The 13,919-nt window shown below is 38.3% G+C and overlaps 1 protein-coding gene across 1 annotated transcript in view; it reads left to right on the top strand.

Annotated features, from left to right (window-relative positions):
* Window positions 1–13,919, top strand: part of LOC122550323 (disco-interacting protein 2 homolog C-like) — a 560,369-nt gene that overhangs the window by 516,408 nt on the left and 30,042 nt on the right. The window contains exons 30-31 of the mRNA XM_043691048.1: window positions 7,365–7,474; window positions 12,556–12,654. Coding sequence (XP_043546983.1) covers window positions 7,365–7,474; window positions 12,556–12,654 — 209 coding nt within the window. The remainder of the gene's footprint in view (window positions 1–7,364; window positions 7,475–12,555; window positions 12,655–13,919) is intronic.

Below are 13,919 nucleotides of genomic sequence, written 5' to 3' on the forward strand. Positions count from 1 at the left end.
CAGGAGAAGATAAAAGGTAGGGAGGAGGGACTTGGAGGAGGGGCGTTGGAAATGTGATAGGTGGAAAGAGGTCAAGGTGAGGGTGATAGGTCGGAGTAGGATGGAGGCGGAGAGGTCAAGAAGAAGACTGCAGGTCAGGAAGGCGGTGCCGGGCTGGAGGGAACTTAGTCACTTCCTCAAAGAATACTATTAATTTAGTAAGACATGACCTTCCCTGCACAAAGCCATATTTCCCATCACTGATAAGCCCATTTTCTTCCAAATGGGAATAGATCCTATCACTCAATATCTTCTCTAGCAGCTTCCCTACCACTGACATCAGACTCACTGGTCTATAATTACCTGGATTATCCCTTCTTAAACAAGGGGACAACATTCACAATTCTCTAGTTCTCCAGGACCTCACCCATATTCAAGAATGCTGCAAAGGTATCTGTTAAGGCCCCAGCTATTTCCTCTCTCGCTTCTCTCCGTAACTTGGGATAGATCCCATCCTGACCTGGGGACTTGTCCACCTTAATGCCTTTCAGAATACCCAACACTTCCTCCCTTGTTATACTGACTTGACCTAGAATAATCAAACATCTATCCATAACCTCAACATCTGCCATGTCCCTCTTCTCAGTGAATGCCAATGCAAAGTCCTCATTAAGAATCTCACCTATTCTTTTCTGACTCCACGTATAACTTTCCTCCTTTGTCCTTAAGTGGGCTGACCCTTTCTCGAGTTACCCTCTTGCTCCTTATACAGAGGAACCTTGATTATCCAGCATTCAATTATCCAAATATCAGATTATCCGGTAAGATTGCAATGTCCCAATGCTCGACTAGACTATGTTATCAGCTATTTGATTATCCAGAATTTGATTAACTGAATGAAATACTCCCCGCCCGTGTCCTTTGGATAATCAAGCTTCCTCTGTATATGAATAAAAGGCTTTTGGATTTTCCTTAACCCCATTTGCTAAAGATATCCCATGACCCCTTTTAGCCGCCTTAATTCCTCGTTTCAGATTGGTCCGACGTTCCCGATATTCTTCCAAAACTTCGTCTGTCTTCAGCCGCCTATACCTTAGGTATGCTTCCTTTTTCTTCTTAGCTAGTCTCACAATTTCACTATCATCCATGGTTCCCTAATCTTGCCATTTCTATCCCTCATTTTCGGAGGAACATGTCTCTCCTGCAGTCTAATCAACCTCTCTTTAAATACCTCCCATGTAAATGTGGATTTCCCTTCAAACAGCTGCTCCCAATCTACATTCTCCAGCTCCTGCTGAGTTTTGGTATAGTTGGCCTTCCCCCAATTTAGCATCTTCCTTTAGGACCACTCTCATCTTTATCCATAAGTATTCTAAAACTTACAGAATTGTGATCACTATTCCCAAAGTAATTCCCTACTGAAACTTCAGGCACCTGGCCGGGCTCACTCCCCGACACCAGATCCAATATGGCCCCTTCCTAAGTTGAACTATTTATGTACTGCTCTGGAAAACTCTCCAGGATGCCATCTACAATTTCTGTTCCATCAAGACCTCTAATACTAAGTGAATCTCAGTCAATGTTTGGAAAATTAAAATGTCGTATCACCCTGTTGCTCTGACATCTTTACATAATCTGTTTACATATTTTTACCTCTAACTCATGCTTGCTGTTGGGAGGCCCATAGTATAGCCCCAACATTGTTACCATACCCTTCCAATTTCTGAGCTCTGCCGATATTGCCTCACTGCTCAAGGCCTCCATCATGCCCTTCTTCAGCACAGTTGTGATATTCTCATGATCTGAGAGTGTAAGAAGAAAGAATCCACCATAAAGGAGCTGCCCAACATCAAATGAGCTACAAAAACTGGCCTGACCTTAAGATTGTATTGTATGACCTTGTATTGATATAGGTCCTTGAAAATAATCAGAATGCATATTGTTATGAAGATGTGGGTGTACTGTACCTTTTCAGAAAGTTAAAAGCTAACAGAACTACCTGACAGCACCATGTGTTCTCAACAAGATGCAATGCAGCATGTGAGGCACCAGTTCATGTAGCTGATTGCCTGGAGACAAAAATGTATTCAAATTAGGCCAATCAGTTTAAATTATACCTCCCAAAAAACCAAACTCCAATCAAGTTTGAATTTAGTATATTGACAATATTAAAAACCAATGAAACAATCCGATGGTTTGGAGTATAAGACCGGGGAAAACTGAACAGTTGGATGCAGAACTCCAAATAAATTGCTCTCTTAAAGGTACGCTAATCAATCAGTCACCTGTACAATAGAAATTCCTAAGAAGAAGACCGAGGAAGAGTAGATTTGATGTCTGGCTGGTTTTGAAAACTTGAATTTTTGGTAAACTTTAATTGAGGGTTTTATCGGACTAGTATTGTAGAAGGGGAGGTAAAAGGTTAGAGCAAGGAGTTGTAAGTAGTTGTTAGTTAATTATTCTCTGGTATACTTTATACTATTAAGTCGCGGGTGGGGCGGCATGGTGGCTCAGTGGTTACCACTGCAGCCATACAGCGCCAGGGACCTGGGTTCGATTCCTGCCTCAGGTGACTGTCTGTGTGAAATTTGTGCATTCTCCCTGTGTCTGTTTGGGTTTCCTTTGGGTGCTCCGGTTTCCTCCCACAATCCAAACATGTGCTGGTCAGGTGAATTCGCCATGCTAAATTGCCCATACTATTTGGTGCATTAGTCAGGGGTAAATATAGGATCAGGGAATGGTTCTGGGTGGGTTACTGTTCGGAGGGTCGGTGTGGACCTGTTGGGCTAAAGGGCCTGTTTCCATACTGTAGGGAATCTAATCTAATATAATCTTTAAGAAATAAAGTTGTTAATTTTTACTTTAAATAGTTCTTGGCTCTTGAATTTTCACAGATTACCTGTACTGCATGGGAAAAATCTTTTCTGTGTTGCTGGTTTAAATTAAGCAGGAGGATTTATCCTGTTTCGTAACAATATATTTGCACGTAGGGGGCCCAATCGAACTCTGAAACAGTCAAAGATTTCAGAGCAACACTTAGTTAGTGTAACCATTTAGAATCATAGAAGTCTCAGCCCCCTACCCTGTAACCCTGCATTTACCATGGCTAATCCCCCTGGACAGTATGGGCAATTTAGCTTGGCCAATCCACCGAACCTGCACATCTTTGAACTGCAGGGGGGAATACTGGAACACCTATGGGAAGATCGTGCAAACTCCACGCAGATAGTTGCCCAAAGCTGGAATTGAACCTTGTTCCCTGGGACTGTGAGACAGCAGTGCTAACCACTGAGCCACCGGGCTGCCCCATGGAGCTGAAAGACCATGATTGCTCTAGACTACCAAATGATCTTTGCAAAAGCTAGCACTTGCCAGTGATTCATCAACAGATACTGGCAAAAACCCATTGTGTCATGTTGGCAACATGAACAAAATGACGCAATTTGCCCAGCCATTGAATTGTGGAGTGGAAACTTTAGAAACTTATCTAGTGAAAACCATAGGGTACAAGCATTCTAGATGCACAGCCTTAGTAGCCTGAATGGATGATAGAACAAAACTCACATGTTAAAAATTGTTCCTGGTTTTTGTGCATGTCCAAGACAGTGTTGAATAAATGAGGATGGAGTTGAGTTGTGGACTGATAATTCATGGAAGATGTATCCCAGTAGCTGATGCAAATTATGGAGCTTGTTTGTCAAGATTTGTGGTGTTGAAAAAGCACAACAGGTCAGGCAACATCCGAGAAGCAGGAGAATCTGTGTTTCGGGCATAACCCCTTCATCAGGAATGAGCTTGTTAGTTCAGGGCATTCGTTGATCTTGTACAGATGAGGAAACCAAAAGACACTCATAGCGATATAACAGCCAAACTGCTTTAATATCTCAAGTGACCTAACATCCACAGTTAAATTTTGGATGTGTGCTTCAAGTTATTCAAGGATCATGTTTATGCGAAGTGAAATAGATTGGTCGATTGAGAGGAAATCTTCCCAAGGAGAGGAAATATGCAAGAACGTTTTGAGTCCAGTATGATGAGACTGGGATTCTGAAGAAGAGTCATTATCAAACTCAAAACATTAACTTGTTTTTTTCTGTCTACAGATGCTGCAAGACCTGCTGAGTTTCTCCAGCACTTCAAGCGTTTATTTCAGATCTCCAGCATCAACTGTATTTTGCGTTTATTTGGGTGGAAATGTGTGTGCTGCCCCACTCGGTCACTTTGCATTATTTTGTCATCAAATTGTAGGATATTGCTGGTGCACAGGCCAGACAAAAAGTGCAGAATATTCAATTTAGTGGATGGAGAGGAAGATGATTTTTGTGGAGGGATGATTCTGAAAATGAAAATGCCAAATGTGAACCAGAGGGGCACCCTTACACTGTTGTCATGGCCAAAATAACTCCAACTGAATTTGATAAATTCTTTGTGACAGATGCCGAAGACATTGAATTGAATGGATTTTAACATTTTATTGGATTTCAAGATATTCTTGCAGAATTACTTGTTTCAATGTAACCTGTCATATTAATTTATTGAATTACCAGAGTTGGTTTATTTACTCACACCCCAAATGGTAATCAACTAAACTAACATCCAGCAGTTCACATTTTATACTTAACATATAAGGTCACCCTTTGTTTTCACAAGGATATCTCAAGGGTTCAAAGTTCAACTTAAATAGCACAATCTGTGTTATTTATGTCTTGCATATCAACGTGGGAAAGGGAGCTGCAAGCCAATCTTTAAAATTCAGCAATTACTTAATCACTGGGCTTTGCCCAGTTCAATGTTCTGAAATTTGTGTGGCAATATTTTTTCTTCTGACATTTTTGAAATTTGATGTTATCAGGATTAAAGAAATGACCCAATTGCTGGTTTATTGGTAATTTTCTATACCCATTTGAAAAATTGCAAAAGTCTGCCAGACAGTTATTTAGAGAGTTAGAATTACCTCCACACGCAATAGATCAAGCCCAGTGGTTATTGTTGGTCCTTGTTTTAAATTGCCCTGCTTAAAGTTGTTTCATTTTAAAATGTTCTTATGCCAGTTTTTCTGATTAATGTTGCAATTTATTTTTATTATGCTGTGTGTAATCATGAGACATCTCATTTAACATTGCTGTATTGTTGATGCAGTCATTGTCATTTTGGAGTGACCCCTGTCACTTCCTGAGATTCTCCTATTCACCTGTTCCCTTCTGGACCCTCCCCCAATTTAACCCTGACTCTCCCATTCACTGCCACCCTCCCACTTGTCGCCCTTCAACCTTATCCGCACCATTTCCCCTAAAACCCTCGCCCTGATCTGACAGCTTTCTCTGGTTGCTATGTTACCTTACTTCTCCCTGAGTACATCTTGTCAATAAGGTCTTTCTCCAGTTCTCTTGACCGTGTTCCCTCTAAACTGCCGACCCACACAACATTCCACCCTGCCTCCACTGTGATCCACTGGCATTTATTGTTGACCAATTCTCATCTGGGACTGTCGTTTTTTATGTTTCGAATCTGCAGAAATCACCCCTCCCTCAAAAAAGCACTTGACACCACTGCCCTTGCTAACTAATGTCCCATCTCCACTCTGCCTTTCATCCTTAAAGTCCTTGAACATTTGTCCATTTCTAAACCTGTGCCCTTCTTGCCATGACCTCCATGCTTGAATCCTTCAATTGAGTTTTACCCCTAGCACAGTACAGAAATGTCTCTTATCAAGTTACAAATGGTGTACTGCATATTTGTACTTTGTAAGGTAAGCACACCTTCCTTGTGTTTCCCAATCTGTCTGCAGCCTTTGATATGGTCTACCTCACCATCTGCTTCCAGCATCTCTGCCCTGTCATACAACTGGGAGGAATTGCACTTCCAATTTTAGTCTAATAATAACATCATAGTACCACTTGCAATGGTTTTTCTTCCTGTTCCTGCACCGTTATCTATGAGGAAGTGCTTGCCTTGGCTTCCTCTTATTTCTCGTCTATAGGCTGCCTCTCACTGCCATCATCTGCAAGCACAGCTTTCACTTTCATGAATGCTGACAGCACCCTAGTGCTCTTGCATGAACACTCCTTTCAACTCCTTCACTGTTCTTGAATTATCAGACCTCCTCATCTGAATCCAGTATTGGAGGTGAGTATACGTTTCCTCCAATTAAACAATGAATAATTAAACCACAAAACCATTGTCTTCCATCTATGCTGTAAGTTACATTTTCTAGCTACCTTTTACATCCTTTTCCCTATCAAATACCTGAAACCAAATACATTTCTGCGTAATCTTGACTTCATATAAAACCACATATCTAAGCTATCACTTAAGACCATCTGCTTCCAACTCCATATCATTGACTAGCTTCACCCCGTCTCAGTTAATTTGTTACCATTAGATTTAACAACTCCTAAGTACCTGAGTATTCTTAGCTGATCTCCCACCTTCTGTCCTCTGTAAGCCTTAGGCAGTGCTGTCCACTCTGGTATGATCCCAGCTGTTGATGGTACTGGACACTTTCCTGAATGAAATCTGGTTTGACAGAGAATATACTTAACTTTAACATTTGGTTACCGTGCTGGTTCGTCATCAAAACATAATTCATTCAAGGCTGGAAATATTCTTGAACTAACAGATTTTCAGTTTATTAACAAAAAATGTATAGAAGACAATAAGAAATACCTTGACACAAAAAGGTTTCAATCTGTTTTCTAGTGCTATCCGTTAGAAAGTCTCATTTCCAGAGAAATATCACACCTATCTTAGCTTTTTAAATTTTTTCTGAATTGACTCTTCCTGGTTTCTTTCACTTAAACTGTTGAATCTGTTTGTTTTATTTTTGGCAGTTCCTTTGAGTCCATTGAACTGAACATTTCACCGTTCTGATGGTCCATACTTCCTCAGTTCTAGTACCTTGAAAATATCTCTCTAAACTCACCTGGCCTAGAAATTCCATAGCCTAGAAACTGCGCCTGCTGAGTTGGCTTGTTCTCCTTAACTGATTTGATGCCTCTGCTGGGAAAAACTATTCTGCCTTCTGCACTGGTCTGAGACTTTGAACCTAATGCCTTGGCTGTCTACTTTTGTCAATTGCGCTCTTGCTTTATTAGCTTGAACATTCAATAAAAATATGTTGTTGCTAACATCCCAGAAATCTTTGAACCTAAATGCCACATACGTACACCAGAATCTATTGTATTGTGTAGCTAAAATAGGATGTATAGAATGCAAAATACATTCTTGTACTTTCCAAACAGTGTATTGGAGTGATTTTGATGGATAGCTTGGAGCCTGTTAGCCTTCTCAAATGGTATTCTCAAATGTTACTTTATTCCTTGCATTGCTGAATGACCACTCATATTCTGCGGTCCCGTCCCTTAAATGTATTAATTTGTTTCCAGATGATTTGCCAAAGAGACGGCCTGCCCAGATTTATAAGCCCTCCAATCCAGACACTTTGGCTTACCTTGACTTTAGTGTATCTACGACAGGAATGCTGGCAGGAGTGAAGGTAAGATAACATTGAAGCTTTTGTCTCCTGTCTCATGAGTCTTTGTCTTTACAAAAAGTCACTTTCATTTGTATGAAACACCTTGTCTGCATACCAAAGGAAATCTGCGGAATTATATTTGTAATGAGTGAAGTAAAGATAAGAACAAAGGGATGTAGACACAGAGCATCGTGAACATTTGTGGTTACTTGAATCCAAGTTAAGGCAGTTATCTGCAGTTTATATATATTTTGGATACAGTGGACCAAATCTGCTGCACTGTGATACAGGAGGCCGCAGGATCTGTGTGCCCACCCGCACATGCTGAATTGAGTTGTCTTAGAGAGGAAAGTTGCTTTCTAGAAGTCTTATCTCTCTGGCTGAGACACCAAAATCTGATCGCAAACTTCCAGTAGTTTTTCAGAGTGATGCTAATGGAAGCCTGGCTGCAGGTCTCCAGTTTTTCACCCTGCTGGTTTGTGATTTTGTGACAGTGAATATAGGTTTTTAAAAAAAGTAGGGGAGAGAATATTTATGTTTAATATCTGTTCTGTGCTCTCTGATATGTGCCGTGACGTGGATTTGAGTAGCTAAATAATACTGCATTTATGTGGAGGCTAGCTTTAAGCTTTGTTTGTACAAATTAAGCTAAATTACACTGTACCATTTTGTATTTTTATTAGCTTCTTTATAACATAAAAACAATTCATCATTTTTTGTAGTCCATGTGATGAGCTTTCTGATTGGTGAACCATTTTGATTTGTCTTGCATCTTTCAGGCTATTGTTAATCTTAATTATCATTGGACAACTTTGTAACATCTTGTAAACCTTCTTCTAACAAAATAGCTTGCTTTAGCTAGAGGTAATACTAAGCACTTATACACGTCCTACCAGAATGGTTCACTCATTCCGTAATCACTGTCCCTCTGTAAATATCATTTTTAGAATTGCCTCTTTATAAAACCAAAACCAGATATGTTGCAGTGTAAAGGCATGGGTTGACTTCACAAGATGAGTTCTGATGCTAAGATTGTTGATGATGAAAAATAATGTTTAAAAAAAGTTAAAGTTTATGAAGTTATTTTTTGTAAGCTGAAAACTGATCTTTATTTTAAAAATTGGGCATTTGACACACCTTTCCAAAATTCCACTCCAAAAAACGGTAAAGTTCCATCAAACTGGGGCAGGTGACATTTTCACAACATTGTTTATTCACTGAACCATATTATTTTAGATTTATTTTAAAAACTGAGCAGTTTGGTTTGGTGTTAATACCTCGATGTTATTAAGACTATTGTCAACCCTTGCACTGGCATACTGCCTTGGTAACTGCTGAATAAACAATTAGATCATGAAATGCATTTTCTTTACACTGACTTGTTGGGTAATCAGATAGTAAAACAAAATGTGTTTTTTTAATGTGGCTTCGTACCAGTGCAACAAGCTCTAAATGAGACTCTGGTACATATAAGACATATCTCGGCAGTGTAATTGATTTCTGAAATTCGGTTTTGAGACAACTTGGCACAATGTTTTACTTGTTATATTAGAATTTGTTAGAAGTTTTTTTTTTAAATGACATTGTGTTCAGTCACAAAATAATGCCAGTGTTAGTTTTCGGCCTAAAGATCTTAAAATACTTTTGTTTCAGAAGTATCTTTGCAAATTCATAAACATAGGATTTGTTATCTCTGTATTGTAAAGCATGTCAGCACACCAGTTTTGTAGACTTGTATTGCATGCAATGCATTTCCTTGTCTTTTTGTTATCATTTTTTAATGTTTATGCTAAAGGTATTCATGAGCATATTTGTACCATTTATATGTTTCATCTGATTATTTTTAAAATAGAATAAATGATACTTTTAAATTTTATATAATGATCCACTGATGATCACTGCATGGTGTTGATCTAAATTTCACAGACTAGGAATATTTCAAAATCTGATTGCAGTTTTATGCTAAGTTGGCTGGTCTCTCCAGGGTCAGTGATGGGCCGTAACTGTTGACCTATGTATCCATGAGTTATCATGGGAACAAAACTAAACCAATGGCAACTCCAGTTTATGTTGGCTTTTGAATGCCTTCTACTGGAAAGTTTCTGGCTTTTGCAGGTGAATCCATAATGAGGCTCAATTGGAACACAGCCAGAATTGAAAAGTGTGTCAGTACATACAATTTGTGTTCATAAAACAAAGATCGATGTCTTAATTATGTATTAGCTCATGTGAGACAGTGCCCTAGTATCAGCTGGCTACTCCGGTAAGAGGGAAAGAATAGCAGGAAAGAAACAAAAATATGTTTTTTGTGTTACCAAGCTCTGTGCAACAGCCTGTGGTTTGGGATGGTATGAGCTGGAACACTGTCACAGATTCCCTCTGGATCATTACGTGATCAAAGAACCTTAAAAACAACAAAACATTAAATTAATTTTGAACGTCCATCAGTCCAACTGGCAACAAGTCCACTGCTTTACTACTGGAGGTTTCAGAGCACTTTGACATTGTTCTTGCAAAAAAATACTGGAAAACTAAACACAATTTGTTTTACAAGTTTTTTAATATGTTTTTTGTGTTACCAAGCTCTGTGCAACAGCCTGTGGTTTGGGATGGTATGAGCTGGAACACTGTCACAGATTCCCTCTGGATCATTACGTGATCAAAGAACCTTAAAAACAACAAAACCTTAAATTAATTTTGAACGTCCATCGGTCTAACTGGCAACAAGTCCACTGCTTTACTACTGGAGGTTTCAGAGCACTTTGACATTGTTCTTGCAATAAAATACTGGAAAACTAAACACAATTTGTTTTACAAGTTTTTTAAATGATCTTTAAATTACTGTCTGTTGCTAACTTTATGTTTAGATGACTTCAAGGTGCTTATTGCAAAAGGAGCTTTCTCTCTGGAGCTTTATCTTATGTTGATGGCTTTGTTATTTTTGCCTGTGTTACAAGTTGAAAAAAATAAGAAACCCATGTATATTTAAACTTTCAATATAGCTGTTAATAGTATGAGAAAAATTTCTCCCATTCTAGAAGTTGAAAGGTGTTTTCTTTGCATGAGTAGTATTAAGTTATTGTGTTAATCTTACCAAATTTTATATGTAAATTGTTCACTGTATATTGTACTTGAAATGTTCCAGAAGGCATTAGTCTTTCACCTCTGTGATGTGGAATCAAATCTAGCCCATCCTAATGAACTGAAAATCACTTTTGGTTGTGGGGTGATATCCATTCTGGGGATATTTTAGTCCAGTTCCGAGTGGATATGGGCTTACATTACAATTTGTATCCAAATTGGCAATTTTACTTTAAGTAGGTATAGAATGACTGATTTAAGAAATGGAGAGATGTTGCAGTTGTGCAGTAAAGGCTTTACAATATGTTTGGTCTTGCTATATTATTGAAACAGAATATTGGGTGCACTAGTCAAACAAGGGATATTTGGTGTTGACAGAATGGTGAGGGCGAAAGATGCTCCATTCTTCAGCAAGTATAATCCTGATTAAAATGAGTACAGTCAATGTGCGCACTCTTTAAAAGAAAAAAAACACACTCAATAACTTCCTATTCAAAACTTGTCATGTATAATCACTGCATGGTTATTTCTATGTGCAGATTTTTTTTTCCAATTTGATGCTGAGGTTAAGCTAATACAAAACATGATGTAAATAAAATACAAGTCTCCTATTCGGAATTGTACAGTCTCTGATAGTTTTTCTGGATGGATATGCATACAAATTAGGCTTCTCAAGCCTCCTCTACCATTTAATAAGAGAATAGACTAAGATACAGTCGTGTAATCCTGGAAACAGACCATGGTATTATAATGTTTTGTGTCATTTACTACTTTAAAATTGGATGAGAGCTTCTTTGGCTTAATGATGACATTTCATGAGTTGGCTGGTTGTAATGTTCTAACACAATGATTAAAGGTATTGCAGTAATGCTGTTAGAATATTTGAATGCTAAATTGCTTTTAATTTCCTTCTTCATAACTGCTATATTTGTATGCCAGAATCTCCTAATAAAAATTTAAACTTGGTTAAATAAAACTCAAATTTCCTATGATTTTCAAGCAAATGCTTGCAAACCAACCTATCAAACTTGTTCATTTATAGTTTTTTTCACTGCACATCTGTAAGTAATCTTATTTTGTATTAAATGTGATAATGATGCTAGAAAATGCATAAACTTTAAATGGAGAAAGGGTATGGATAAGAACTATTAATCTGAATTCAAGGCATAATTCTGATTAATAGTTCTTGCCTATACTCTTTCAAATCATCTCACTGGAGTGTGAGAACAGATCACAACATAGGATTAAGGCTTTTCTATTCGCTTCCATTTTCCACTTGTTTGTCTTTTGCACTCTGGAGATTCGACCATGACTGCCACAACTTGATTCTCTCGTGAGCTTTAGTTATCACTGTGCACATCTGACTTGCATTATTCATTAGTAGATTGGGTTCACTCTCAGACTTGCAGAATGAAAGATTTTGCCTTTGACTGTTATTATATGATATGCATTCTGACACAATATTTGAAATTGTTTATTCTAATTAACAGTAAAACTCAACAAGATATTCATTCATGTGAGGCACCATTTTTCGTTATTTAATTTCCCATGCCCTATCCTTGCCATTTATTTCATATTCAGAAGTTGTAGGAGAAAGATAATAAGTCTTTTCACTAAGAACAGAAATAATTCAGTTTTACGTTTCTTTTTTCATCCATGCTTTTCTACTTTTCCAACCTGTCTTTGAATGAGAGAGTAGATCATTTTGACCTATGTAGATTTCCACAGACATAACTAATACCAACATTGATCAGTCTGCACGAAACATGCTTCAGTGTTATACCGCCTCCCCTCCTACTCAATTCACCAAAGAAAATGATCTTGTTAAACTTAACAGTACTTTCTCTCCTAGGGAAAACCAGACTGTGAATGTGGATAAAGAAACCTGGGATTGAAATTGGGTTGTCCCACTTGAGAAACTTAACATTTTTGCATTGCAGCTGATACAATTCCGTTGTGTAAAATGTAATGGATTTCTTATGTGCAGACTACTAAGAATTCTTAGTTTGAATTAAATGTAGAAAAACTACTGCTGGGAGGTTGAAGACTCTTACACAGGAGCACCTGGCATATATACACAAGCCTTGCCCTCTATTTCCATCAATCAGTTCACTCATAATGTGAGTCCTTTGATAGACTATTGCTATTTTTATTCATGAAAGCCGTCTCTCCTGCTATTATGAATGTTAGTGAAGTGCCCAAAGACCTGTTTGAGCCGTCTAATACTGTTCTCAAATGTTTGTTTTCATATTATTTGGATTTTGTGAATATAATTGATTTTCTGTTGTTAACATTAAAGTAAATTAAATATGAAAAAATGTTTTTCTGCAAGCTAATTGCTAAACTACTTTACATGTTTCAAATTGTGTGTAGTTGATCATTTTTACTGCGTGCTAATTAGAAATCCTAAAATGTTAACATAATTTAGACAAATCTGAACTGGAGAAATGAATTAATTGAGAGAGCTGGGTCTCTGATCTATAATTGCAATATCTCTTAATTAGCATATTGAACAATCTTAAATTTAAATTGTCATGATTTTCCAGTCCAGAGTTTTCATTGTATTGCATTAAGAGGTTTACGTTGAAATATGATTAATTTATGGTATCATCTACCAAATTGTAATTTTATACTGCACAGATTATGAGCATTCTGAATGGATATATAGAAAAACAATTTGTATGTGCCAAAAATTCCTTTCCATGCACTTTCTAGTTCTATATCATCCATTTTTGGATGTCTACAGCTGCCATTTATTAACTTGCATAGTACGATAGGATACATAGTTTAATTTTAAATTTCTAGCCCCAGATGAAAATTCTGCATGCACTTTTTGTGGTGATGATCAAGTTTTGAAATCAAATTTCTGGTTGCCAATAGTCAATTTAGAAGTCGACTGGAGCACGGCAGCTGAGCCAAAACTGTAGTTTAGCGTGAGGTCTTCAGGTTCAATGGAATGGTTCACTTTACAAAACAGTTTTAGTGCCCAAAATGCCATATTTTCCTGACTTTGTGTCCTGATTTCTAGTGCAAGCCCACATGCAATTCTCCACCATTTGAGAAGCTAAGGCAACACCACCCACGCCCTCCACCTCCTCCAAGACTTCCGTTTCCCCGGCCCCCAATGCGTCATCTTCACCGTCCATCCGCCTCTACACCTCCATCCGCCATGACCAAGGCCTCCAAGCCCTCCGTTTTTTCCTCTCCAGACATCCCCAACAGTACCCTTCCACCGACACTCTCATTCGTTTGACCGAACTGGTCCTCACCCTTAACAATTTCTCCTTTGAATCCTCCCACTTCCTCCAGACCAAAGGGGTAGCCATGGGCACACGTATGGGCCCCAGCAATGCCTGTCTCTTTGTTGGCTACGTAGAACAGTCCA

Source organism: Chiloscyllium plagiosum, chromosome 5 (assembly GCF_004010195.1).
Source record: "Chiloscyllium plagiosum isolate BGI_BamShark_2017 chromosome 5, ASM401019v2, whole genome shotgun sequence".
In the NCBI taxonomy this organism is placed as follows: domain Eukaryota; kingdom Metazoa; phylum Chordata; class Chondrichthyes; order Orectolobiformes; family Hemiscylliidae; genus Chiloscyllium; species Chiloscyllium plagiosum.